Source organism: Lepisma saccharinum, chromosome 1, assembly GCF_977018435.1.
Source record: "Lepisma saccharinum chromosome 1, izLepSacc3.1, whole genome shotgun sequence".
Classification (NCBI taxonomy): domain Eukaryota; kingdom Metazoa; phylum Arthropoda; class Insecta; order Zygentoma; family Lepismatidae; genus Lepisma; species Lepisma saccharinum.
The window spans coordinates 197,348,102-197,373,763 of NC_139229.1; the positions used below are offsets into that span (position 1 = coordinate 197,348,102).

General features: G+C 38.4%; 1 protein-coding gene across 1 annotated transcript; it reads left to right on the forward strand.

Moving 5' to 3' along the window:
- The first annotated feature begins 1,270 nt into the window (after positions 1-1,270).
- LOC145991097 (uncharacterized) lies at positions 1,271-25,212 on the forward strand. Its single transcript, XM_083126837.1, has 4 exons — positions 1,271-1,436; positions 3,910-4,065; positions 15,401-15,571; positions 24,629-25,212. Exons 1-4 carry the CDS (start codon positions 1,344-1,346, stop codon positions 24,812-24,814), a joined length of 606 nt encoding a protein of 201 aa, XP_082982963.1. The 5' UTR covers positions 1,271-1,343; the 3' UTR covers positions 24,815-25,212.
- The last annotated feature ends 450 nt before the right edge of the window (positions 25,213-25,662 follow it).

Consider the following 25,662-nt stretch of genomic DNA (forward strand, 5'->3'; position numbering starts at 1 on the left):
ACAAATCACCCAGAATTTAGAGATTTCCATTCTTAAAAGGCAAAATATAATTTGACATAACGAGAAAACACAAATTATAAGTAATAAACAAAATATTAAAAATCATTCACAAGTAATCATAGCATGTTAGGAAATTCACAATAGCCAGTCCGCCATTTTGAAATTCGTTTTTGGGGTCTTTCCTATGGTCCGATTTTGTCTGAGTTTGGATATGTGCAATGATTCCTGAGCTAGAAATTGTCTAAAAAGCTTCTGAAGCAATTTTGCCCAGGTTTCAGGGGAAATTGCTTTAGATTGCCTGGACTACTGAACTTATGAGAAAAATATACTTTTTATTTCAATGGACTTAAATTCTCACCAATTCACCCAATCGTATACAATTTACAACAATTGATCATTCGATTGTATAATTTATTCCTCATGACACTGCTTTCGGGCTCGAGTAATTAACAAACATATATTTTGCTTAAACTAGTTTTATGAAAATAGCTTTTACCTGTATATCATTATCAGTTATGAAAAAAATAGTTTGCTTGCAGTTGATGCATAGATTAGGCTATCTATGAACAAAATAACTACAAAATTTGAAAAAGGCACTGTGACAGAGTTACTTTTGAAAATGGTTCTCGGTTACTTTTAAGAAGTAACATTTTGAAGACTATAGTGGCTAAATAAGAACCTTATTTACTCGATAGCATTTTTTTTTCATTTCCTTCCTGCCACAGGACGAAGCATCGAAATGTAGCTATTGCATGTTTCCATTGCGTATTATTTCTGGTTTACAAGAATGTTAATGATGTATAAATATTGCAAAACTTCATCCTCTACGATCAGTTTTTTCTGTGGAGTTTTGTGTAGGTCAATGCTTTGGTGTATAGTGACATCCAATGAACAATAGAATAATCACAGCATCTAATTCCGTTGGCCAAAAGGAAATGCTGAGTCGATCTCAATAAGCTTCCTGCTTCTATAATACGTATTATCTTCCTCGTCAATCTCTCTCCTACTATTGATATCGAACATATTTTTTGTGGTACATTTCGCCACCCGAACATCCTAAGGTAATCAGACATTTGCAACAGAACAGGTGACGAAATAACATGAGGATAAATTATGTACTAATGACAGCGATATTCAATAGCATGATACACTATGAATCGTGTCTTCTTTTACGTTTTCTTGTACAAAACAATACCATTTCCTGTCGGCATTGTGGTAAGTTAACATAAAAGGAAAAAAAATCCCTGTATATGAAACCGAATATTGTCAACATACTACCACAAGGCTCTCTTATTATATAGCTTCAGTTCTAGCATCATTAACTGGTTTTCGCAGTTGGAAGGATGAGTATATACGTTACAATTCTGGTATTATATTTCGCAAGTGCTAATGCACTAGATGGAATTAATGCAGAAGGAGTTGGAGAAAATCTAAAAGTAAGTGTGTCTGTGTAAATGGAATTGCCTGTGAAATTTCGAAAACGAATTTGTATTCTGAAAACATCGAGACACTTATTTTTTAGGTGACCAGTAAAGGTACAGTACAGGGTAGTTATCAAGGACACCGAGAGAGAAGACTTATCTGGAAAAAGTTCATGTAATTGGAATGGGGAAATTCTAACAATATTTTATAACCAATAATATTGTTGTGTGATTTAGGGGAACGGCGGGCAGTACGGCCCATTTTTTTTTTCAGGATTTGACTCAAGGTAGCAACATCCTATACAGTACTAGTTGTCAGTGTAGTCTGTTAGGAGGTATTTAATTTTATTTGTGTTGTAGCTCTAGGCGTGCTGTCTCGACTAATTTTTAGGACTTTCTGTGTTGAAATAGGTACGATAGCAGTTCAATATACTACAATATGTCCTATGGCTTTCAAACAGTAATGTTTGTTCGTTTGGTTAGGAGCCATTTTCTTCCTTAACGATCTCCGTCGGGCGGTATGAATTGAATTATTGATTTAAGTCCACTTTATGCACAGAAAGGCTAATCGGGACTGGACCTACAGTTTAAAGTGGGATCCGAAACACTATGTGCCTCCATCGGGTATCGATCCCGGAACCCCTTGATTACAAGGCGAGGACGCTAGGTCGGAAGGTATGGCTCATACTGGCGATATGGGCTAAATAATGACATGATTTTATTTCAGGGGCCGATGCCAATGTTTAAGAAGAAGCCTGCAGGTGAAGGCCATGGAGAATGGTCTGCAGGTGATATGAAATTAGAGAACAAAATGTCAGTCCGGAAATTAGAGAACAAAAAGTACAACAAAAACAAAAAGTCCGGACCTCAGCAGAACGGCAAAATGTAGCAAGAACTACTTTACGCAGAAAATTTCATAGTGTTAAAACTAAACCACAGGTAGAAATGAAACCTCAACTGGGTAGTTTTAAACAAGTCCAACTTAGGCAACTGTAAGTCCAAATTAGGCAACCGGTTTCCCAGTTTGGACCATTTATCCAATTATTTTTTTCTTATTTTATACATGTTAGTACTTATAGATTTTAAAATTTATTACTATCCGATGAAATATTCTATACTTTAAAAATATATGTATTTCGAATTAGTCATTAATAAAAAGTTTTTAAAAAAGGTAAAGTGCTCCCCTGTGCTTAGCACCACGCCATGAAGGCGTATAGGGGGTGTGGGGGTAACGCCCCACACTTTCTTGATCGGGTCGTGAGTGGGTGTGATGTGATCAGCATCACGCCCCTGACCGCCTTTACCCCCCAGGATTTCCCCCAGGTACCCATGTTATTCGACGCTGGGTGGGCGCCGGGGCCGCTTCCATCGTTAGAAAAGTTCCAGGATTTGAACCGGCCGGGGATCGAACCCGGGACCTTTAGCATGGTAGTCAGACGCGTTACCGACTGAGCCACCGCGGCCAACCGAATTAGTCATTAATAGAGAAATAAATTAGGAAAAACAAAACTGGTCCAATTTCGGCAACCTTCCCTTATATATCGATTACTTTCGATTGTTGACTAGCTCACACAAATTGACGAGTCGATAGAGAAGATGAATATCCCATCAAGGAGAAAATTAAGTTCTTTCCACCCACCAAATTTCATATCGATAGCTTGAATTGTTTGAGTTTTCGAGATATAGGCAGGTCGCCTTTGATCAATTGTCGTCTCTCATGTCCAGACAGACAGGCTGATCAAGTCGGTTTATATTGTCAAGATCTATTATATAGTAAGTCTATCAGTACAACAAAATATGTTTTTATGTCTCTCGTAGTTTCCGAAGTACCGATATTTGACGCGAACGGACATGACCGTCGCATACAGATTATATTTTCAACTTGTTCTGATTTGTACCTTAAAGATAAGAAAATCTGATAATGTTCCCTTCTGTCTTCTCAAAACTCGAACTTAAACACTAGTATTTATAATTTTAATTCAATTTTCTCCTACAATTCGTAGATTGTGACATGACATTTTCACTATGACGGAATTCTACATAATTAAAGGTAGCAAATAGAGATTAATAGTCTAAAAGGTATCCCTCTTCACCCAGTGAACAGTACTATACTACGTCCCAGTAGTCTGTGAAGCAACGCCAGGCATAACAATAGAAAAGGCGAGCGGGCGGAACAAAGCAGTGCGCGCTGCGCAAACGGCTGGTAGCTGCAGTCTCGTCTCCCTCTGATTCATTCATTGGTCGAGCCCTCTAGAGTCACTACTTGCGCAGAGAATTGTTTCCGTTCGCTTGCTCCACAGACTCCTGGGACAGATTATAGTTGTTCCTCTCCATACTATGACGAGTTAGATTTAATTCTATATGTGTTCTTTTGTCTCTAACATAATTTTATTTCAAGATCGAATCCTTCCACTGTGTTCATTTGTATTTTGCATATTTGACTAATTTTGTCGCTACGTTAATTACGTAATACTTTTGTACTTTTCAGGAAATGAAAATGATGATTACCGAATTTGAGCCATGCGAGGGATTCGAGAATAGCGATGTTGTCTTCTACAACACGGATATATGGATGAAGACCAGAAAAATGGTAGATATCAACTGCACTATCGAGTTGAAACGAGATATCGATGACACCTTCAAGGTATGTTGAGTTGGAGCAAGGGAAGTTGTTAAGGACACGATCGATTTTCGAGCTTTCCGTAAAACTGTCATGAAAAAGAACGATTTAAGCTGTTGCTTTTATCATATGGGAGTTATTCCTGAGTAAACAAAACATAATCGATCAGGCAATTCGATTATAGATTGGGGGGGGGGAGAACTTCCGGTTTGGTCAATTTTCCAAAGTAAATAAGTGGAATACAGATCGTCACCGAGCTTATTTTCTTATATAATTTATCGGATACAAAATGGATCACTTGAAATTTTTGAGTGATCTAGAGAGACAAAGGTACCTAGAAAAAAAAGACCTGCAATTTCCCTGATCCTTTGGATGAAAATTTACGGAAAACTAGTAGTCTCTTCTAAGGCAATGTTGATCTTCTACAAACAGTTCCGTGTTAAGACTTCTGCAGGTTGAAATAAAGCTTACATAAATTATAAACATTGAATTACTTCAATTTTACAACAGTAGAATGTATAATTTTCGACAATGTATAATCAAACACAGCCCCTTTAATTTTAGCTTAGTTTTATCATATGGCTTAGAGAGAGCGTCGTCAGAAATTTTTGTAGGGGGTAAAGGCCAGTAATAAAAGTAGAATAGTAGAAATAATAATAATAATAATAATAATAATTACAACTGTTGTAAATGTCATATAATAAATAATTACTAAACTAATGAAATAAACTGATTTTATTCGAAATTTATTATTATTAGGTTATTTATTTATTAATGTTATTCGAGTGCATATCCAGCACAACAGTTACAATACTGAAATGCACAGTTATTGTATATTATTACTAACTTTTACAAGTGTCGTTCAAGAAAAGAAAAGTTTACATTGATTACATTAAATTATATTTTTTAGAATTCTGGATGATTATAAACAGTTTCAATTTTTAAATATAGGCAACACATGTGCGTTAGACGATTATGATTTTCGAAACACGTAAACATTTTCATTTGAATTACTCCGGTGATGTAGTGTCGACTATAGAGCCTATTCCCTCGTGTTTGTGTCCAGTCTTTTCGCTTTGCTGCCTGAATTCACTGATTTTTTCGTATCGGATCTGTCTGAAAACTATGTATAGATACCCGAGAAAAAGTATTTGTTCCCAACCTTGTGTCGTAGCCACAAGACACACAATGATTGTTGCCTTTTCTTAAAAGAGTGCCTTTACACCTTCGAACTCCGTACTATTGAAAACCGGAAGTAAAGTTCCCGCCAGCGCCAAGGAAGCACAGAAATGTGAACATCCGGTGAATAGCCCCCCATAGTTTCGTGACACTCTAAGCCTGTTTTCTTTCACAGGTATCTAAACCACAGTTAAGCAATTTAAACGCAAATTTCACTAAAGTGCTCTACAAGGAATTCTAAAGAGGTGTGATTTTTCAGAAACTGAAGTATAATAAGGAGTTTTCTTCTCAAATGAGAGAAATTTTCGAAAATGTCTTTGTTTAGTCTTAAAAGGTTGTTCATGTGTAAATGTGGTTCACTTCTGTTTTTCGCACTTGCCAAACCACCTCCCCTTTCTACAGGTGTATTCTACGAATACACTCACCTGCTACTACCCAACGGTGTGCAGAATGCTAAAAATGCTAGTTTTAAGGTTCTAATTATTGGGCTTGTTCTTATAAGTACTGCGAACCTTCTACACTCAGAACTTGGAGTGCTCAGTTGATGCACAATTTGGGCTTCTTTGAAATAATCGTGTCCAGGGACGTAGCTAGGTTGATCAGTTCGGGGGGGCCAAATATGAAATTTGTTCCTATGTAAATATTTCCAGACAGTAAAGGTAAAAAACTCTGTGTGTGTAATGTACACACACACACACACACCACAGATATATATATATATAATATTATATTACATTATAATATTGCTACATATATAGTGCATTGGTATATTAAACTACTAAGAAGTGTATATAATATACGTATATGTGAATACTGGAAGTCAAATAAAAATTAGAGTTCAACAATTTTCAGTAAGCAAATCAATTTATGTAATTACTATTAAACTATTACTTTACAGTTTTCCTTAATGTATTTTACTTTCTGCTTGTCTCAATGACAACCTCTTCTTTTTTATCGAAACTATATCCTCTGTGGAAGTGCTAAACTGATAAATTATTCTGTGTAGGATCTTTCCTATTCATTCTGGAGGATACCGGGATTTTTTTTCACCTGTTCGAGCGGCTCCGGTGCCCACCCAGCGTCGTACGTATAAAGTGGGTACATGGAGGAAACTCTGGCAGGTAAACGAGGCCAGGGACGTGGTGCTGATTGATCACATCACCTCCACCTTCGGCCGTGATCAAGAAAGTGTGGAGCCCTAACTACACACCCCTATACGCTTTCATGGCATAGCGAAAAGCACAGGGGAGGACATTACTTTACTTTTTTCATTATTTGGTATCCAGTACGTCATCATTAACAAATCATATTACATACACGCACACGCACACATATACACAGTTTTTTGGGGTAACCATTATAACTTGTTACTTATTAGAAACGCTTATATTGAAAGGGAAGCGAACAAGAAAAATATTACTAATTTCATACCTTTCATTCTTTCAAACAGGCAATAACAAATACTTTCACGAGTCATCATGTAAGTAAACTGCTACATTTTCTTCGTCCTCTTGCATCTGCCCCTCCTCCCTCCCCAAGCCCTCCTACCTCCTCACTAAAGTTATTGCTTGCTCGAAGGCAGCGAGGTCATTGGACTGTTCTGGTACTTGGCACCCTGGATAGAAGCAAAATCTAGCAGAATGAATCGAAAACAAAGGTTTACTGGGGAAGGGAAAATTTAACCGTATTTGCGTATTGCCTTACAGAAACGGTGCACTGAAACAGCAGGGGTACAATAACTCAACCCAGGGATAAGTCTTCCCTGCCATTTGAATGCCATTTCCTTCCCTTAATCCCTTAAAGCAAGAAAGACCGCTCCCTGCAATTTGTCAGGTTCGACACAAAGGGGTCTAGTCATACAGTGACGACCACAGATTAGAAATGGGTCTCGCAGGAACATTTTATGACGGGCAGTTCAGAGAGTATTTGGGACGCAGTGCCGCCCGCCTTTGGTTGTCCGCAACCATCTCGCCAACATTTGTTGAACAAGCTTGTTGTATTGTCTCCATTCAAGCTTTGTGCTGGTCTTAGGGCCGCCTGTCAAGATGTTGCTTTCCTGAAGAAAGAAGATCGCGTTTTATTCTAATTTCTGGGCCTTCCCGATGGCGCAGTGGTACCGTCGTTCCCTTGTAATTAAGGGGTCCCGGGTTCGATACCAGGTGGAGGCACATAGTGGTTCGGATCCCACTTGAAACTGTAGGTCCAGTCCCGATTAACCTTACTGTGCACAAAGTGGACTTAAAACAACTCAATCAATCAATCAGTCTTATTTCTGGCTGTGAATTTAGGCAGGGACGTAATTATAACAATAATAGGACGTTATAAAAACATTAATAATAATAATAATAATAATAATGACGCTTTTAACATTGAAATTATTGTCAAATTTAAATTCTAGTACATTTAGTAGTATTCCAGCGCAAACAGCACTTTAAATTATGCGAGTGATTTGTAACTCTCCTCTAGACACTAACGTGTGCAGGTTTTTTTTTCAGAGGGGAGGGGAAGGGACAGTATAACATATTTCATAATTAACCACATTTAAGCTTCCTTTTGAAAGTTGCTCAAAGACAGAAATTTCGGGAGAGTTATAGCCGCATCAGCTCCCCCATGTGTACACCAGTGCCTCGAGATGTAGTAGGAAAAATAGATGCGTGCCACTTTTTTTGCGGCAATTTCGAAAATTGTGCACCTCTTAACTTGCACCCTGCATTCTCCCAAAACAACGTTGATGGTTTGTGCAAGTATCATGCACAAAGACACTGAAGTAGGTGTTTTCACACTTGTTTATTTCTGTCTTGAGTTCGTGTTATCAGTAGGGAGAGGGTTTATAATAGCCACAAAGCAAGCTAAATAGACAGGTAAATTGGCGCCAAAAATGACAACATTTGACAACTTCAAAAAGCACAAAAAATAGGTAGTAAATATCAACTTGTTATTACCTTTCTTTTTCAGTTTCACACCTATGTTTTTTTTATTCTACGTATATTATATTCTTTTAAATGTTGTGCCGCTTTTCTGTTACTTTTAGTTAATCGCAATGTTGACGATCATGAATGGCAATTAATGAAGGAAAACTTACAAATCGCCATCACAATTATGATATGTAATATGCAGAATATTATTGGCGACTCAAATGTTCTGTTTCTTGTTGTTGTTGTTTTTTAACATTCTTAAGAATAAATTCATGTTTTTGCTTTATATTGCATATTTATTATAACGTCACGTTTACCACGGCGGACCTCCTCGGTGTGGTTTACCACGTTGCCTTGTAACCAAAGAGTGCCAGGTTCAAGTCCCGATGGAGACGCATTGCACAATGGGTCGGAGTCAAATTTAAATTATAAATTCAGTTCCAATTAATCTATTTGAGCATAAAATGGACTTTAAACTATTTTTGATTACGACGACAATGGGATCAGTTATTGTATAGTGAAAGAAAATAATATCTCCTTCAGGATTCAAACCTCAGACTCAGTTTTACAGAAATTGTAATCTCTAGACCAGTGGTTCCAAAAGTGTGCCCTGGGGCGCCCTGGTAGGCGTACGGGGCCGCCGCAAGATGTTCCAATATTTTCACTGAAATTCAGTCATTGATATGATTGTTCCAAATACATGTTCTTATTTAGAACATTTTACATAAAAAATGTTTCTGAATTTGAAATATATGTTTATTTTTTAACTTAAGGAAATCAACCTATGCACACTAACAGAGCGTTACAAGTGTTAGATAGGGCCTCCCCGGTGGCGTAATAAAGGGGTCACGGGTTCGTTACCCGGTGCAGGCACATAGTGGTTCGGATCCCACTTTAAACTGTAGGTCCAGTTCCGATTAGCCTTATTGTGCATGAAATGGACTTAAAACATCAATTCAATCAATCAATCAATCAAAGCAAGTATTAGATAGGCCTACATTCTGATTTGGACGCCGTGAAAAAATCTTGAAACACTAATGGCGCGGCGAAACGAAAAAGTTTGGAAATTCCTGCTCTACACCATAAAGATTAGCTTTGTTCCTTCGTTCGTCAGTGCTATATATAATTTTAAAACAATGCAAATATAGGTAAATATTATTTCTCCGTTGTGTGAGGTATCAGTAGACCGTTAACATCTGCTAGCAATGCCAACAATGCATTAGTGTACATTGTTATTAGTTAGGCTTCCACTCTCCCCGACATCCATTCTAAACAATGGCATTACTTATTTCATTTATTCCAGTGTTCGTGGCGGAGTGGTAAGCGTAAAGGGCTACAGAATCAGAGATCCCATGTTCAAACCTCCACCAGCCATTGGTTACTCATTCTGTTTGTCTATGCTCCCATCACCTTTCCACCCGTCCATCATTCATCCATCCACATCGACTTGTAAAAATTAACCTGCGAGGTAGGAAAAAAGGTACAATAGCCAAAATGAAAATCTATTGAGTTCTAGCCGCCTGTGTGGCTGAGCACGTTAGCTACCGAATTACGATTTTGTCCCAAATTGATCTAAGTTCGAGTTCGTGAGTTTTTGTATTAAGTCCTCTTCATGCACAGATAGGCCAATCGGGACTGGACGTACAGTTTAAAGTTGGATCCAAACCACTATGTGCGTCCACTAGATATCGAACCCAGGCATATCTTTGACATCAGTAAAGTAATGTAAAATCAGGAAACGAAAATCAAAGTACATCCAGTGTTCAAATTGAAATTTTTAATTTAACTCCTGACCAGGTAAAGAATTTTCCTCTTAAATATTCTCGATCATATTTTGCTATTGCTAAGAATTTGACGTAATCATTTCTTTCAACTTCAAGTAAATATTACATTAATATCAGCATATAAATTGTCAGTTTCTGTACTGAATTTTACATTAAAATTAATACTGTTGTTGGTTTGCAAATTACAATATGTATTTGATGAGAAAATATTTCCTGATTAATTTGCCTTCCTCTAAGAAAAATAATTCTGATATGAAATAAAAGTCCACTGAGACGACATCTGTGATTACTGAACTCTTGTACATTACCTAATTGGAAAATTTGTGTTATTTACTTTGAACCATCAGTCCGTATGTTTTAGGTACAAATCTCAAAATTTGAAAAGAGAAGCTGATATGACTTTTCTCCTCAGCATTTTTTCAATTTGAACACTCGATATACAGACATATACATATTTCATTATTTAAGTTAAACTACGAACACACACACACACACATAATTGTTTTACAAAACTGATTGGTACTCACTTTGTAATTCGCCCACAGTTCCATGCACTTTAGATGATAGGACGTTCCTCGTTTTCCTTAATTTTTTCACATGGTTTCTTCCAGTTGCGAATCCCTATTTTCCTGAAACTTGATTCTGCATATCCTGAATCTGTGCAAAATTTACGGCATGGAAAACAAAAGCATGTGTCAAGTTCCACACTATATTCTAGCCACGGCGCAGATGCAAACCAGTGTTTTTGAAACGACCGCTTTCGCTTTCCGAACGTAGTATTTGGATAGTTTTGCAAAAGTGGTTGCCTAGGATTATCTACCCCAAGATCAGTAATTGTTTTCACATTAGTACATTCACTTGCTTTGTCTAACTTTGGAACGTCAGAACTTGGACCAACACCCTCTTCATTGCCGTCATCTTCCACATGTTTTGAGATAGTTTTAAAATATCCGGTTTTGATAAATTTATCCATTCAAGATGGAAATGCACAACAACGCTAGAACTCTTCCCACACACGAACAAATACACAGTGACCGTAGGAACCCGATAGCAGACCTTCCTCGCAAGCAAGAACACAAAGCTAATCTGTGGCTCTGAAGCTGAAGCATACAGCAATTTTAACTCTCAGAACAATGTCAGTACTGGAGAACTCTCTCCATAGCCTATGTCGCTCGACCACCTACTGTTGACCGCTCGGCCACGGCGGAGTCTTTGATTCCATCTGTATTGGGAGGGTCATTTGCAACAAAAGGGTCGGATCTCTGGTTTCCAGGAACTTAGGGCAAGGGTAATAACCTCGAAGCAGGCAGATTTTATGACCTTGGTTATAATCTGGTAAGCAAGGAAAGGGTGGAATTTTGCTGTCCTACATTTGCTTCCGAAGATTTTCTTCGGAACAGTGTTTCCAACTCTGCTACAAATTTACCAGAAAATAATATGTAGTATTAATTTAGGATAATTTTTAATCGATCAAAATTTTGTTTGCGGGGGCCAGAGTTACAACTGCCGGGGCCAAAGCCCCCCCAGGCCCCCCCCTAACGACGTCCCTGATCGTGTCTATTTTTCTAAATTGATGAATGCTTAGAGAATCACACGGAGTAGCAGCTGATAAAAGTACGCTTTTATGCATTTATGTGTGTATTTTGATGCATAAAAGTGCATCATTAGAAGCTTATGCACTCTTGTGAGACTGAAGCCAGCATATTTGTGTCGATTAACATATTTTGGGCCCTTCGTAGCAGTGGGCGTTGGTGGCTAAAAATTTGCGAAACATGTTATTCTTGTGCTTCTCAGTTTCGAACCAATAGGCACCGGTGTACTTTCATTCAATTAACTAGTACATGAAAGTCAAAACTTCTTTACAATGGGTCCCGTGGTTATTCCTCTCCACTTCTAACTTTCGACAAAACAAAGGAGTGATATAACAGGATTCCCCCCCCCCATTAGAATCAAAGCCTCTCAGGCAACAAATGCAAATCTCATCTTTGCCAAGGGAGATTCACCCATAGTGTGAGCCACACTCACGGGCGTACTTAGGTAGGGGCTAACCCCCTCCCCCCCCAGAGCCTAGCGTTAGCCCACCCCTCAAACGCATGCGGGATATGCGCAAAATAATTAAGTAAAGACACTGAAAAATCATCATGAAACTTTCATGTGTGGTGTGACAGTCACACTTGAAAGAAAGAAAATCAAGTTTTGATGCAAGCAGTATACAACAGAAGGAAGATGCAGGATGCGATTTATTTTCTATAAAAGTTGAAGTTCATGTGCATATCATATGCAAGGACAAGATTTCAAAGAAAATATATCACCCGTTATTTTCCACCTTGGAGCTCATGGTAAATAATAATGTTATTGTTTTCAAGCAGATTGGCATACAGTGTTAACATAAATGGAGTCTCTCAACAATGACTTTCTACAATTGGCCTCTTCTCAACGTGAAAAAGACCTTGTCTCAAGGCGCCTCTTGTTCCAAACCTGGTGGAGGCACATTGCACAGTGGTCAGATCCCATTTTAAAATTTAACATAAAGTGGATTTAAAAGATAACAGTAACAAATGTAACAGTAACATTGTATAGACTTGAATAGAATGACAGTTTCCAGGGGGGGGGGAAAGGCATCAGAACCAAAATAAAAAGAGGGGAAACGCCGAAATAAGACCACCTCCACCCGCATACATTCGTGGGTATGCGCTTAATGTCCTGGTACCTTTAAATAAACCAGGACATCATGATTTTTAACGGTTCCCCAGCCATTTATTCGTCTCTATTTTCAATTTTCATACATAAAATATAAATTCAATAAGAAAATAACATAGATGAAAGTTCTGTACATACATTTAATAATTTTGAGCTTATTTGAGTGTTTTTTATTTCAGAACAACAAAGTGAAGTTAGTTCCTGTAGATCTGCATTACGTACGTTTCATTTAGAAATGTACACCTGAATGTTGTGTGAATGTTATTATGTCGCTATCATGTAGAAGCGATTCAGTCCCACGCAATCGCTTCATTAAATTATCTTTACAGTGAATTAGTGTAATCGTTCCTTGCCAAGTCATTTGTGTACTTTGCGCCACGTCACGAATAGCGTATGCAGATGCGCATAACTTATTTGAATTTTTCCATTGTGCGAGGGCGGTGCTGTTGAAAGTAGTGTTCAACTCTCTTCGTATCGGGTGATATTTCTTGATTACTTCTAGTGATGCTGCACTAGGAATCTCAGGTTAGATTATGTCTTATGGAGATAAGAAGAAGCTAATTTGTTGTCTCAAGTAGCCCACAGGAAGATTATCGTGGAAGAATATGTGCTTATGTTGGTTATCTAACATTGTAATGTTATCTTCTTAATCTTAATCATCTTTTGGAGATTGGAAATTAATGGAAAATCATTCTTTGATGTTTTGCTCATATAGTTTGTGAAATTAAACCACAGTAGCATACTCTCCAGCTAGCTCCAAGGCTCGATCAAACATCCCACGAGCTAAGAATTTTCACTGATTAAAATACATATTAGGCAGTGCTGTAGCGTCAAAATTTTCAGAGGGTATACGAGTTTTATGAAATGTTAAGAGAAGACCATATTCCATTAACTTTGGATTATATTTTCATTAAATATAAGGATGAAAGCATTTAACTTCTACAAGAGAAATGCCATTAGTGGCAGAATAATGTTAATTATGATATAGCCACTCATGAAGGAGATATGTTATAATAGAGGACTTTCAAAATGAAATATAACGTGTATTTTAATAATCATGTTTACATATGAAGGCTACAGTAGTACTTTATGCTAAACAGTACGGCATTGTATTGCATTTTATTTTATTTTTAATATTGTTTGTAAACTGATTGAATGAATTGCTTTATTTTACTTCGCTTTGTGCCACTTTTGGCTAATTTGCGAAGATGGGAATGAGTGATGATATGATGAAATCAATAAATGGACACTCACAAATATCCATGCCCAGGCTGGGATTCGAACCCGGAACCCCTGGTGTCGTTGCGCAATGTACTAACCACTCCATCACAGGGGCCGGCCGTGTTTATATACTGTTCATAACTTTAATAATACTACTAATAACACTAAAGGTGAAAAACCTGGGGAAAATACTTTGAAGACAGCACTGTTTACATTGAGAAATAAGAGCCTCCCCGATGGCGCAGTGATAGCGTCCTTGCCTTGCAATCAAGGGCTCCAAGTTCGATATCGGGTGGAGGCACTTAGTGGTTCGGATCTCACTTTAAACTGTAGGTAAAGCCCCGATTAGCCTATATGTGCATAAAGTAGACTTAAAACAACAATTCAATAACATTGAGCAATATGAGCCTTCCAAACATTATGTAACCTATCTCGTGAAAGGAGAAGCACGCTGAATGGAGTAATGACAAAATTACATAAATATCAATAAAGAAAAGTAGAAAGTACACGCGCTGTACCTGAGAGTAATGCTAATGAGTACGAATAGCCAGATGGTATTTGGCGTGTACCGCAGTATACCCTCGACTACAACCCTGGTATTAGGTTTGTAAAGCTCAGGAGTCTCGAGATTGTTTGGCAGAGTTACATAGCACAGACATTCAAATCCCACGTTGAACCACAAGTCCAGTCCCTATTAGGCTATTTGAACATGAACGGAACTCAGGCTGTGTCCGAAAGGTAGAAAGAGCAGGCTTAAAGTACGGTCTTGACGGAAATGACGTCACCTAGCTATTACGGTTCGAAAGTGCCAAGTACACGACCAATAGAGACTACAGGGCAGACAACGCATCGTTGTAGGCTTGATCACATGGCTTGTGGACTCGTTGTTCATTTGTTTGAAATCACGGAAGTAGAAAGCCAGCGTGTTGTGCGTTGAAGATTTTCTAATGTGTGGAAATGTATGTATAAGAATGTTCTAAAATGCTATGTGATTTCTATGGTGAAAAACAAGTGTTTAAAATGCGGGAAGAACCACGTGTCCTCAGTTTTATCTACTGATCGTATTTGGCGCTGCAGTCGAAGTGCAATTCGAAAGACTTTTACTTCCAGTCTACGACTTCCAGACCGCTTTGGGTGACCATTCTCGAAGTATGCTCGCTTCAAGTACGGGTTTGCATCGACACGGCCTTAACACAAACTTTTGAGATTGAAATTTGCATGAATTCAGTAAGAGATAAGTAGCTGAGTTTATATTTGGGATTTATTTATTATATTGATGTATGTAGTACGCCTATGGCGAGCAACAGTTATTGGCGTACAATTATATCGTCACGTTATTTTTAGTGAAAATGGCGCCGTTATTTCTGAAACTGCTTCTCGTTGCAGTTTCTTTAGAACATTGCCAATGCAATTAATATGCTTTTTACTACTATTTGTAAAACTTTGCCCCAACGACAGGGTTGAATTTATATTGATTACTCATTTCGAAATTTGCACTGTGTTTTTTGCTATGCATATAAGTATGTAGGACAATGGCAGAAATGTTCTATTTCTTTTCAGATAACTTTGAGCATAGAGAAGTGTCCAGTAGGTTCAAGGGCTTCCTGTGAAACGTTTCCAGATCTTGAAGCGGATGATGTATGTGATAAATTATTCGAGCCTGGTTCAATCTACGAGGCTATAATCGAAAATGCAGAAAATCTAAATGTTCGGAAATGTCCAATTCCAAAGGTATAGTGAATTTCTATTTTCTGAGTATAATAAACGAATCATAAACGTTCATGCTTATAAGATAATTTATGAAAGTGGTGGTGATTGGAGGGGTGTGGTGTTGTTCCCCTACTTTTTGGCACCCTATACATACGGCGCTCACTCTCGTGTATCTCTCTGCATGCATCTGGCTCTGTGCAACTGTATAAGAAACTGTCTCAATCTATCGAGTCCTATATCTGAGTATGAGAGTGTCTGAGAGCCGGCAACTGTCTGAGTATCTGAGAAACTGAGAGCCTGTAACACTATTTCTAATCTGTCCAGTAACAAGTCGGACCCCGGTATTTATACCTCCTACAAACTGGCCCGCCACCAACCACTGGGGCAAGGCCCTATTGTTACTTTTCAAATAGGAAGGCCGTTGAGGGAAAACAACCGCGTTGGCTTCCCCCGCTACCGGGCAGAAAGAAGCCTAGGCAAGAACATTTACAAATATCCAAACTTTTACAAATATATTTCAATTTTCCAGCTGTGAGCGTTAAAACCACACAACACATGAGAAAGTAAACTGTCTTTGCCACCCTCACAGTTTTGGCTCACAGTCGCCGCCACTAACTCATTGTAATTGTTCAAATACTTTTACAGACGCAAGATGCAATTTAAACATCCGTAAAGTCATGGTACACCTACGTGCGTGCGTGGGTAGGTAGTTCAGGCACAGATTTGTAGGGAGGACACACAGTTACGCCAGCAATGCGGATCTGATTTCGACGAATAGGAAGGACTTTCTGCATTTTCTTCCATATTTTGATTTTTACAAAATTTCTGCAGACATGAAAAATCAACATTTTAAGCACCTGGAAATGTGAATATTGGTCCGTTGGCAAAAATAGCCCATTTTTTCCTTCATGTTAGGCAACTAGTGCTCTTACGAGGGACTTTCTTAATGGCTTAAGGCGTTTAAGGAAACTGGAAGTGTTCTGAAACAAAAGTCGCCAGGTAGGCCGTGTGTTTCTGAAGAGGACGTGGAAAGAATTCGCACTTCATGTGTACAAAGCCCCAACAAATCCTTGACACGACGCAGTCTTCAGTTGGGGATACCAAGATCGACTGTTCATAAAGTGGTGCACAAGAGGCTTCGTCTAGCAGCTTGCAAGGTACAATTTTTGCATGAAATTAAGCCTACAGACAAGACTAAGAGATCACAGTTTGCTGTTTCTATGCTGAACAAGATTGACGAAAACAATGATTTTCTAAACGATGTTAGTTTTACCGATGAAGCCACATTTCGTGTCATCATAATATGATGACAGTCACTAGCATACGCAGGATTTTTTTTAGGGGGAGGGAGGGTACTGTTAACCGACACAATTGTCGCATTTGGGGCTCACGACCGCCTCATGAGTTCATTGAGCATCAACGTGACTCGCCCAAGTTGAATGTTTGGTGCGGTCTTATGCATGACCGAGTTTTTAGACCCTTCACTTCCTCCCTTAGACTTTTTCCTATGGGGACATGTGAAGAACATGGTTTATGCGGAGAAAATTCAAGATGTCAACCACCTAAGGCAAAAAATTATCGCTTCTGTGGCAACCATCACCCTAGACATGCTGGTCAGTCACATCGTTTGGATGTGTGCGGTGCTACAAACGGGGCGCACATTGAAATTTACTAAATTGTAAACAAAACTTGATAACATTACCTTCAACATTTACTTTTTCCTTAGTTTGAGTTCTTTTATGGACACCCTGTATATATGTATGAATTAAGTTATATGTTTTTACCCGTAAATTCACACATTAACATTGAGGTAGATAGTTTATATAGGGATGATATTGATAGAAAACTTGGCTGTGTCTCGCCTCGTCTCGAGTTGTTAATGTCTGTGTACGTTCTCAAATTCGTCTGCGTTTATAAACGTCCGTCTCGTTCTCGTTTTGGTCTCAAAGAGTAAGTCCCGACCGGTCTCTTCTCGAACTACATATAGTCCAGTCAATTTACACTTTGACCTGGGCAAAATTGCTTCAGAAGGTTTTTAAAGAGTTTCTAGCACAGATGAATAACATATCCAAAATCAGACAAGATCGGACCACGGGAAACCATCCAAAAACGGATTTCAAAATGGCGGACTGGCCGTTTTCTATTCAAGACAAAAATAAAGTAATTTACGATTATAGAGAGATATAATGCTTTTATTTGCATTTAATAATTTTTAAACTGAAACTATTAAAAATTATTTGTAGAAGTTGGAAATCGAGAAAATAACAATTACTTCGAATTTATTTTTAATGTTCTCTTAACTATAAAGTCAACTTCCAATGATGTTCTAAGTTTAATTGATTGTCTTCATCAGTGTAAACACTGGCGTACACATGTGGTGGTGGTGGTGGGGGGGGGGGACTACAGTAACTCCCGAACTTTTGAGAAAAAAAAAATCAATGCTAGCAGCAAATAACTTAGGAAAACCAAAGTGCTAAATGCAAATCCCTCTTAAATAATACCTCATATTACAATTTTCAGTGAAAGTTACAAATATTCAAAGTATTTTATTGTCACCCCCCCAAACTACAGTAGAACGTAGGGAATAACTATTTTTACAATTCCAACCCTCCCTCCCCCTAAAAAAAATCCTGCGTACGCTAGTGACTGTCATCATATTATTGCAACCACTCGCTACGAACTGTTAAAGAGGACAATCGACTACGTTTGCATCGACATCGGGAAGTATGATCAAAGTTCGCCGTACCGGAACAGCAAATTATCTTAAGTAGGAAATCTGGATTTAGTGGGTGTACAGCTATAGCAGGAATTATTCTTTACATATCAACCCCACCCTTCTGCCTTGATCCTCTCTGCTGTATACATCCAGATTATTGTTTGAAAGTGTGTGCGAAATATATGGTACTTTGTGGTAGAATCGGTAGGTGACAAACACTTAGGTGTAACAAACGATGTATCTGCAGTTATCTTTTCAATTAACATTCGACGACATAGTTCGCTTGCAGTCATACAACAGAAGCATTTCTTTTCTTCCAACGGCTTCAATATCTGGAATGTTGATAGAATGTAAACAAACTGAATTTGCAGCTGAACGGAGCTCAGTTACCTTCAACAGTTTGTCTAATGCTGACGATTTCCCAATTGAACACATTCGGGATGTTGTTTTGAGCTTTTGTTTTGGGTCCACTTTATTCACAGATACGCTAATCAGGACTGTACATGAAGATTAAAGTGGGATCCTAATCAGTACTTGCTTCCAATAGGTATCAAACCCGGAACCCCTTGAATACAAGGCCCCGGATGTTGTCACTACGCCATCGGAGAGGCCAGAAAAATTCCGGGTGTGGTATTAGAGCCCGTGAAAACATACAGAAACAGGAGTAGCTTGCGGATGTTACGACCCAACAATGATTGAATTCCGAGGATATTGAAGACAGTATTGGGGTCTTCGCCTTATGTCCGCAATAGTACGACTCGAAACCATTGTCCTTGGCATGGTACGGAAGCGAGTCGGCCTGTTCCCTCTATTAATTATGTACAAATACTTGCATTTTATGATGATGAGAACTGCAGCAGGAATGATGTCCGCATGTCGTTCTCACCTGCGTTGCACATAGCACACCGGTGCTTCTTCAACATCTCACATACGAGGGTCACTATTTATATTTTGAGCCTAACAATGAAAACACAGGAATTTGGCATTGAAAACTGCTTTATTGTTTTTCGAAGTATTCTCCTTTATGGTCAATACACTTTTGCATTCGTTCGAATCATTTGTCAAAGCAGTTTTTCCAATCTTCTTGAGACACCTCCATAATATGGTTTTTTAACGCATCAACGGCGTCTTCCGCCGACGAAAATCGTTGTCCACGCAATGAAGAATGATCCGACGGCGTTTGTTTGTTTTCCGTATTTGACCGAAGACCTCTGGCAAACAAATTGTTGTGTACCATTCAGAGTTGACCGTTCTACGTTCCTGTAAAGGCACAGTTGCCACATGACCAGTTTTCCCGAAAAAACAGGCGACCATTTGTATCGATGTGCTTCGAGCGCGAACAACTTTTGTTGGATTGGGTTCATATTGAAGCACCCATACAGTCCACTGCTGTTTACGTTCCGGCTCATATGCATATATCCAATGTTACAATCTTATATACGTCTTTTGAAGCATCACGATTGTATTTATTGAGCATTTGTTTGCACCAATTGACGCGAGCGTCTTTTTGAGTTTTTGTCAAATTGTGTGGGATCCAACGAGAACATACCTTTCTCACAGCTAAATGATCATGTAATATTTTATATATGCTGGTGGAACTAATGCCTATGGTTGCCTCAATCTCACAGTATGTCACATGACGATCTTGCAGTATTAGGTTTTGCACAGCATCAATGTTTTCTTGAACAACAACTGATTTTGGACGACCTTCGCGAATCTCGTCGGTGAGCGAATGGCGGCCACGATTAAATTCGTTATACCAGCGTTTCACAGTGGCAAAGGATGGGGCTTCATCGCCAAATGTGGAAGTAAGTTGATCGATGCACTCTTGTCTTGATAATCCACGTCGAAAATCGTAAAAAATCATCGCACGAAAATGTTCACGAGTTAATTCCATTTTATTGTTGTCGCGCAATCTCCAAGTCAACATAAACAACACAAATGAAGCTATTGACAAAACATTTGAAGTACGTTATGGTCAATAATGCCAGACGATTCCGTGCAAACGTCAAATCGCGCCTAACTTCAATCAGTGTTGCCAAGGCTCAAAATATAAATTGTGACCCTCGTATAAGGGAAATAATTGCTTGGTTGTTTTCATTAGCTAGGCTAATTATTATTTTCGCTGGCGCTGAAATAACATTCCTACTGATCTTGATGGAGAATCTTTTGAGGGTCATGCCCTTCGTCGTAGGAAAGCCACTGTAGCCATCAGTAACAACGATAGCCCTTCCGTTTCAGTATTCTTGTGTGTTTCATTGTTATGCAATGGAACTCAATGTAGATAGATCCACTATCCAAAACGCACTGACTGGTACACTGAACTTCTTCCATTCGTAGTTTGTTGGTGTATTTGAGTATTGCAACTCACTCCTTGATCAGCTGTGACTGCTGTACTATAGTGTTGTAGAAACTTGAGTCAAAATGGAAAGGGGATATGGATTCCAGTTGTTCGACTGTTTTCTTAATATCATTATGTTCCCATTTTTGTCTACCTTCTTGCACTTGATTGTATTGTTCACTACTCTTCAACAAAACTCTAGTATATTCTTGCATTGCTAAGTTCATTCCAATTCAATTAAAATATTCTTTATTTAAGGGCGAGTTTCAGCCTGCGACTGTTCTGCCACCTAACCTAAGTAGAACACAGATGTATGGAAAACAGCCATGTTGCCTTCTGATTCCTGTAAATCCACTTCCTTGTGTCAGTCCTCCCTTGCTTTGCAGTGTACTTGTTCCATTACGAGGTCTGATCCGAGTCTAACGCAGGTTCCCGGATTCGATACCTGGTGGGGTATCCCATGATCTGTCACTTCATCTTGTCTCAAATTTAACTCCCAGGAACATTTTCTACACGGTTGGATTTTTAGACAACAAACAATATTTTCTGCAATTACAAGAATAGGACCTTGAGGTAATTGTGATATCTGGCTGCTGCAATGATGGAGAAAATCTTCAGCATAGCTTGCAACCGCAAATGGTCGACGAGCCGGTTCTATCAGCATTTATCCAGTTAAATGCAATGCTGGTCATTCGTGGTGATCATATTTTAACTACCTCTTGTCCATTGTCCAATATTTTCTCACAAATCGTGTACAATTTAGAGATTTCCGTTCTTAAAAGGCAAAATACAATTTGACACAACAATTAAAAACAAATTGTAAGTAATAATACACACAAAATAATAAAAAAATCTCACAAAGAAACATAAAATATTAGGAAATTCACAGTAGCCAGTCGCCCATTTTGAAATCCGTTTTTAGGAGTTTTCCCTTGGTCCGATTTTGTCTGATTTTGGATATGTTATTCAGCAAAAGATTTCTGAGCTAGAAATTGTTAAAAGAGCTTCTGAAGCAATTTTGCCCAGGTTTGAGGGAAAATTGCTTTAGTTTGCTTGGACTAAGAGTATAAACAACATCTACACCATGTATCCACTATCTTTCATGGCGTATAGAGGCCATAAAGGGAAACAACAATTTTCTTAATAATTTTTTTCAGTTTTTTACGTCTCGTTCCGACGATACGAGTTTTTGAAAAACGGAATTTTATCCTGGATATACTGTATTGTACACTGGTGAACTTTAAAAAAAGGTCTCCCTCCTCTTAGTTAGATTGGAAGCAACAAACCAAAACCAATATTGAATTGGAAACACTCCAGCGTCAATGCCGAAACTCTATGCAAGATAAGGAAGAGCTGCACAGCTGTCAGAAGAGCAATGTTAACCATGCGTCATCAAGGAATTAGCACAGCATTACTTTCTGTGGTCATTCGGCCTCAGAAGAAATATTTGTTGTCTATTTTGAACTTTCAAGAAATCAGGTTCTGAGCTGGCGATTTATTTCCTTCATGAATGAAAATAGGTTGTTTATTTTTTCGTTTCTTTTCTCTCTTTTGTCATTAGCTCTGAAACAATTATAAAAATAAAACGAAGTAAAATAAAGCAAGTCAATCAATCAATCAATCGAACATAGGGTCTCCGGTTTCATAGAGCAGTATGCAAAGCACTCGGTCATGAAGACCCTCAAAATTGAAATAATAAGTGGAACAAAAAACCTGATATTAGAGTATTTTAAGAGTTTATGCAGATTAACAGTTCATGTCAACCTACAACAATTTCACCTGTATTGTGTGATATATGGTTCTGCCCTAATATAATTGAACGTGCTCTTGCGATAATAGTTACACATTTTCGTCTTGCAACACGCAACCTCGACTCGGCACGATATGTGCATTTCCTTGCCCCTTTTCTGTATTTTTTTCAATTTAGGATATATTATGTTTCCTTTTTGCCTCTTGGTTAATCCGTGGCGATGAGAATGATTGACCAATTGATAACATAGATGTGATGGGGCAAACATGCCTTACTTACAAGCACGTTACAATCTGCCACGTGTGTCTTTTCATCTCGAGTCACCATTAATTTCAAGAGGTAGAAAACGACGTTACTCAAACAAATTGTATAAATAATTTCCATGACCATAAACATTTGTTGCACTTGTTGAGAGAAATATTATAAGAAAACGTCAACCTAGTTGATGTCCCAGGAACCCTTCCTTACACGAAAATCACAGTGTCCACAGGATTTACGACTGAACGCTTACTAAAGTAATAGAAATGTGCATCCCCATTTCCATTAATCGTTCACTCTTCGTATATTTTGAGGTCAGCTAATTCGAACATACGACCCTAAGACAGCTACACACTGCCAAAAAAACTGCAGTGTCAACAAAGTAATTACTGTATATTTATATATTTTATTTTTGGTAATGGAATATTTTTTTCTTCAGCTTCTTATTTATGTTTGATTTGGATTATTTTACTTCGCTTTTCTGCACTTTTGGCTAAACGCGACGATGAGGATGAGCGATGAAAAGATGAAATTGATGAAGGGACAGTTACAATGAACACCGAACGAACACAATGCCAAGGCGGTGTATAAGCAAGCTGTGTTATCCACTCTACCACGGAAGCCGGAATCTTTTTTAGTTAGGAGAAATCGTTCCTTGACAGCGAACTAAGAACAGTTAATATGCGTCACGTCAGAGTTATAATATTTTAAATTTCTATCAATCAATTGGGATTTACTCTTAACCATTTTTTTGCCTACATAAAAACTTCCACACAGTTAAGATCGTTTACACTAAGGACAACAGCGTTAAACTCTATGCTTTAAGGAATGATTAAGCACACTATGATGACGGAAAATAATAATTCACATGACTATAGTGATGCATTACATCGGTGAAACATTAATTTTTGTTCAGGAAGAAATATTGAAAAACGCAGGGACAATATGACCAATTGATTTATTATTTTTACTTCGCTTTTCTTCCGCTTTTGAGTAATCACATAGATAAGGATGAAAATGCAAAACATTTCTATTTGCTCATTTCTACTACAACCCTGGCGAAAAAAAGGCGGCTGGAGCGTGGTGCTGATCGTATCACCTCCAAAATGGCCTAGCTCGAGAATATGCGGTGCCCTACTACCACATCCCTTAAATGTGCCTTCATGGCACGTTGCTATACGCACGAGGAACTTTACCTAATCTTTACTACTACTAACTACTCATGCTAGGATGGTATTTTTTATACTTTTTTATTTGCCCATTGCTAACCTGGTTCATTCCCAGCCATAACAGCAATTAGTCGATGCAATAAAAATACGCCAAACTTAAAAAGAAACGGGTGTCGGCGTGCGCGCATGCGCACGCACACACACATACACAGAGAGGGGGGGGGGGTAGGAACACAAAAATCTTCCACAAACTGCCCAGATCATGCCTGATAAGACTCCAACAGAAAGCTTTCCGGAAACAAGTTTACGTGCGCATAAGGTAGTGATGGCCTTGTCTGCAACTGCCTTCCCACACTTTCTTATCCAAGACAGGAGTAATGAAGTGTTTCCAACTACCTTCCAATCTAACTAAGAGGAGGGAGACCTTTTTTTAAAGTTCGCCAGTGTACTAAACATTGTAATATTATTGAACTATAGGTCTTGTCTAGGCTTACGGCGTGCAACCTACATGCTGGCAGGAAAAGTGGGGAGCGGGGAATATGCCGCAGACCAACAAGAGAACAGCGGTGACGTCAAGAGCTACAACGTCGCGGGAGGAGGTACTGCGCGCACCTCGTTCTACAGGCTGCTGCGTTTCTTATCGCGCTGGATTTGTCGCTTCCCCACTCCCCACTTCCTTTGTCAGCATTTACGACGGCTACCGTAAGACTGGACAAGAGTTACAGTGAAAGTTGAACTTTTCCCATTCTTTAGTCCTATAACGGTAGTGCTTCCATCAGTGTATCCTGGTGTAGTAAATATTCCATGACATAATCAATAAATTGTGGTTTTGAATTTCTTACAGGGTACGTACAGGTCAACTGGAGGTCAGCTTGAGATAGTGAAGAACATGCAGGAGAGTTTGAAGTTGAAAAGCTTCGAAGGGGACTATTATATTCATGTGAAATATTACCTTAGCGATGAAATAGTCGGCTGCCAGTATGTGGAAGGCGTGCTTGTAGAACAGAGTGGAGCAAAGAAAGGAAAGTAACGCCATCTGATAATTGCAGAGCCTCTACGTCAACATATGCATATTGTATAACTATAGCATGCAATATATGTACTTTACAAATGAATGAAGTTTCTTTGTTCCTTGGGAAGAAACACTCTAACAACAATGGAAGCTTGAACCTAAAGTAAACCACTGGTGATTTTCGATTATTTTTATTGCGAATATTTGTGTGCATATGAGATATAATGTCCGAAATTTGAAAATAAATTTGTGATGTGAATATGAGGCTTGACTAGACCAAACTGCTTGCGAAAATCTGGCGCTCATATTACAGTAGAAAATCTATTTTAAAACATGGAGTTTGTAAATTACAATAAAGCATTGTTCTATACAATTACCGAGAAAAATATAATAAAGAATGAAGTAGAGTTTAAAAACTTGATAATTGTCCAATTTGGGATCATACTTGGTTTAATATAATGATCATATTTCTCAGTTTGTACTGTTTGTGCATACAGTGAGTGTAAAAAGTGTTTGGACACCATTGATGGTACGTAAACAAAGGATCCGCTCAGGGTTGTGGGTGCAGGTAGGCGAGTGGAATGAAAACCACATTATTCTACCTCATATACGTGTTTATCTGATACAACAGGAAAATACAAAATATAAAAAAGAAACCATCTATAAACAAATCTAACGAAAATATCACATATTTTGAACACAAAAAGTCTTTGGACACTTGCCATTCTTGTCCATATTTTCTGCAAAAAACACAAGGATTTAATATTTTGTTGGATTTCCTTTGGCACGAATCACTGCCTGGAGCCTGTCTGTTACAGATTTTACCAGATCTGCAGTAACCTGAGATGAAATGGCATTCCATTCTT

Excerpts from the sequence above, each read along its gene's own strand:
- LOC145991097 (XM_083126837.1), top strand. The coding sequence starts at position 1,344 with ATGAGTATATACGTTACAATTCTGGTATTATATTTCGCAAGTGCTAAT. Across the intron at positions 1,437-3,909 it reads GAGTTGGAGAAAATCTAAAA|GAAATGAAAATGATGATTAC; the intron begins GTAAGTGTGTCT and ends TGTACTTTTCAG. Across the intron at positions 4,066-15,400 it reads ATATCGATGACACCTTCAAG|ATAACTTTGAGCATAGAGAA; the intron begins GTATGTTGAGTT and ends ATTTCTTTTCAG.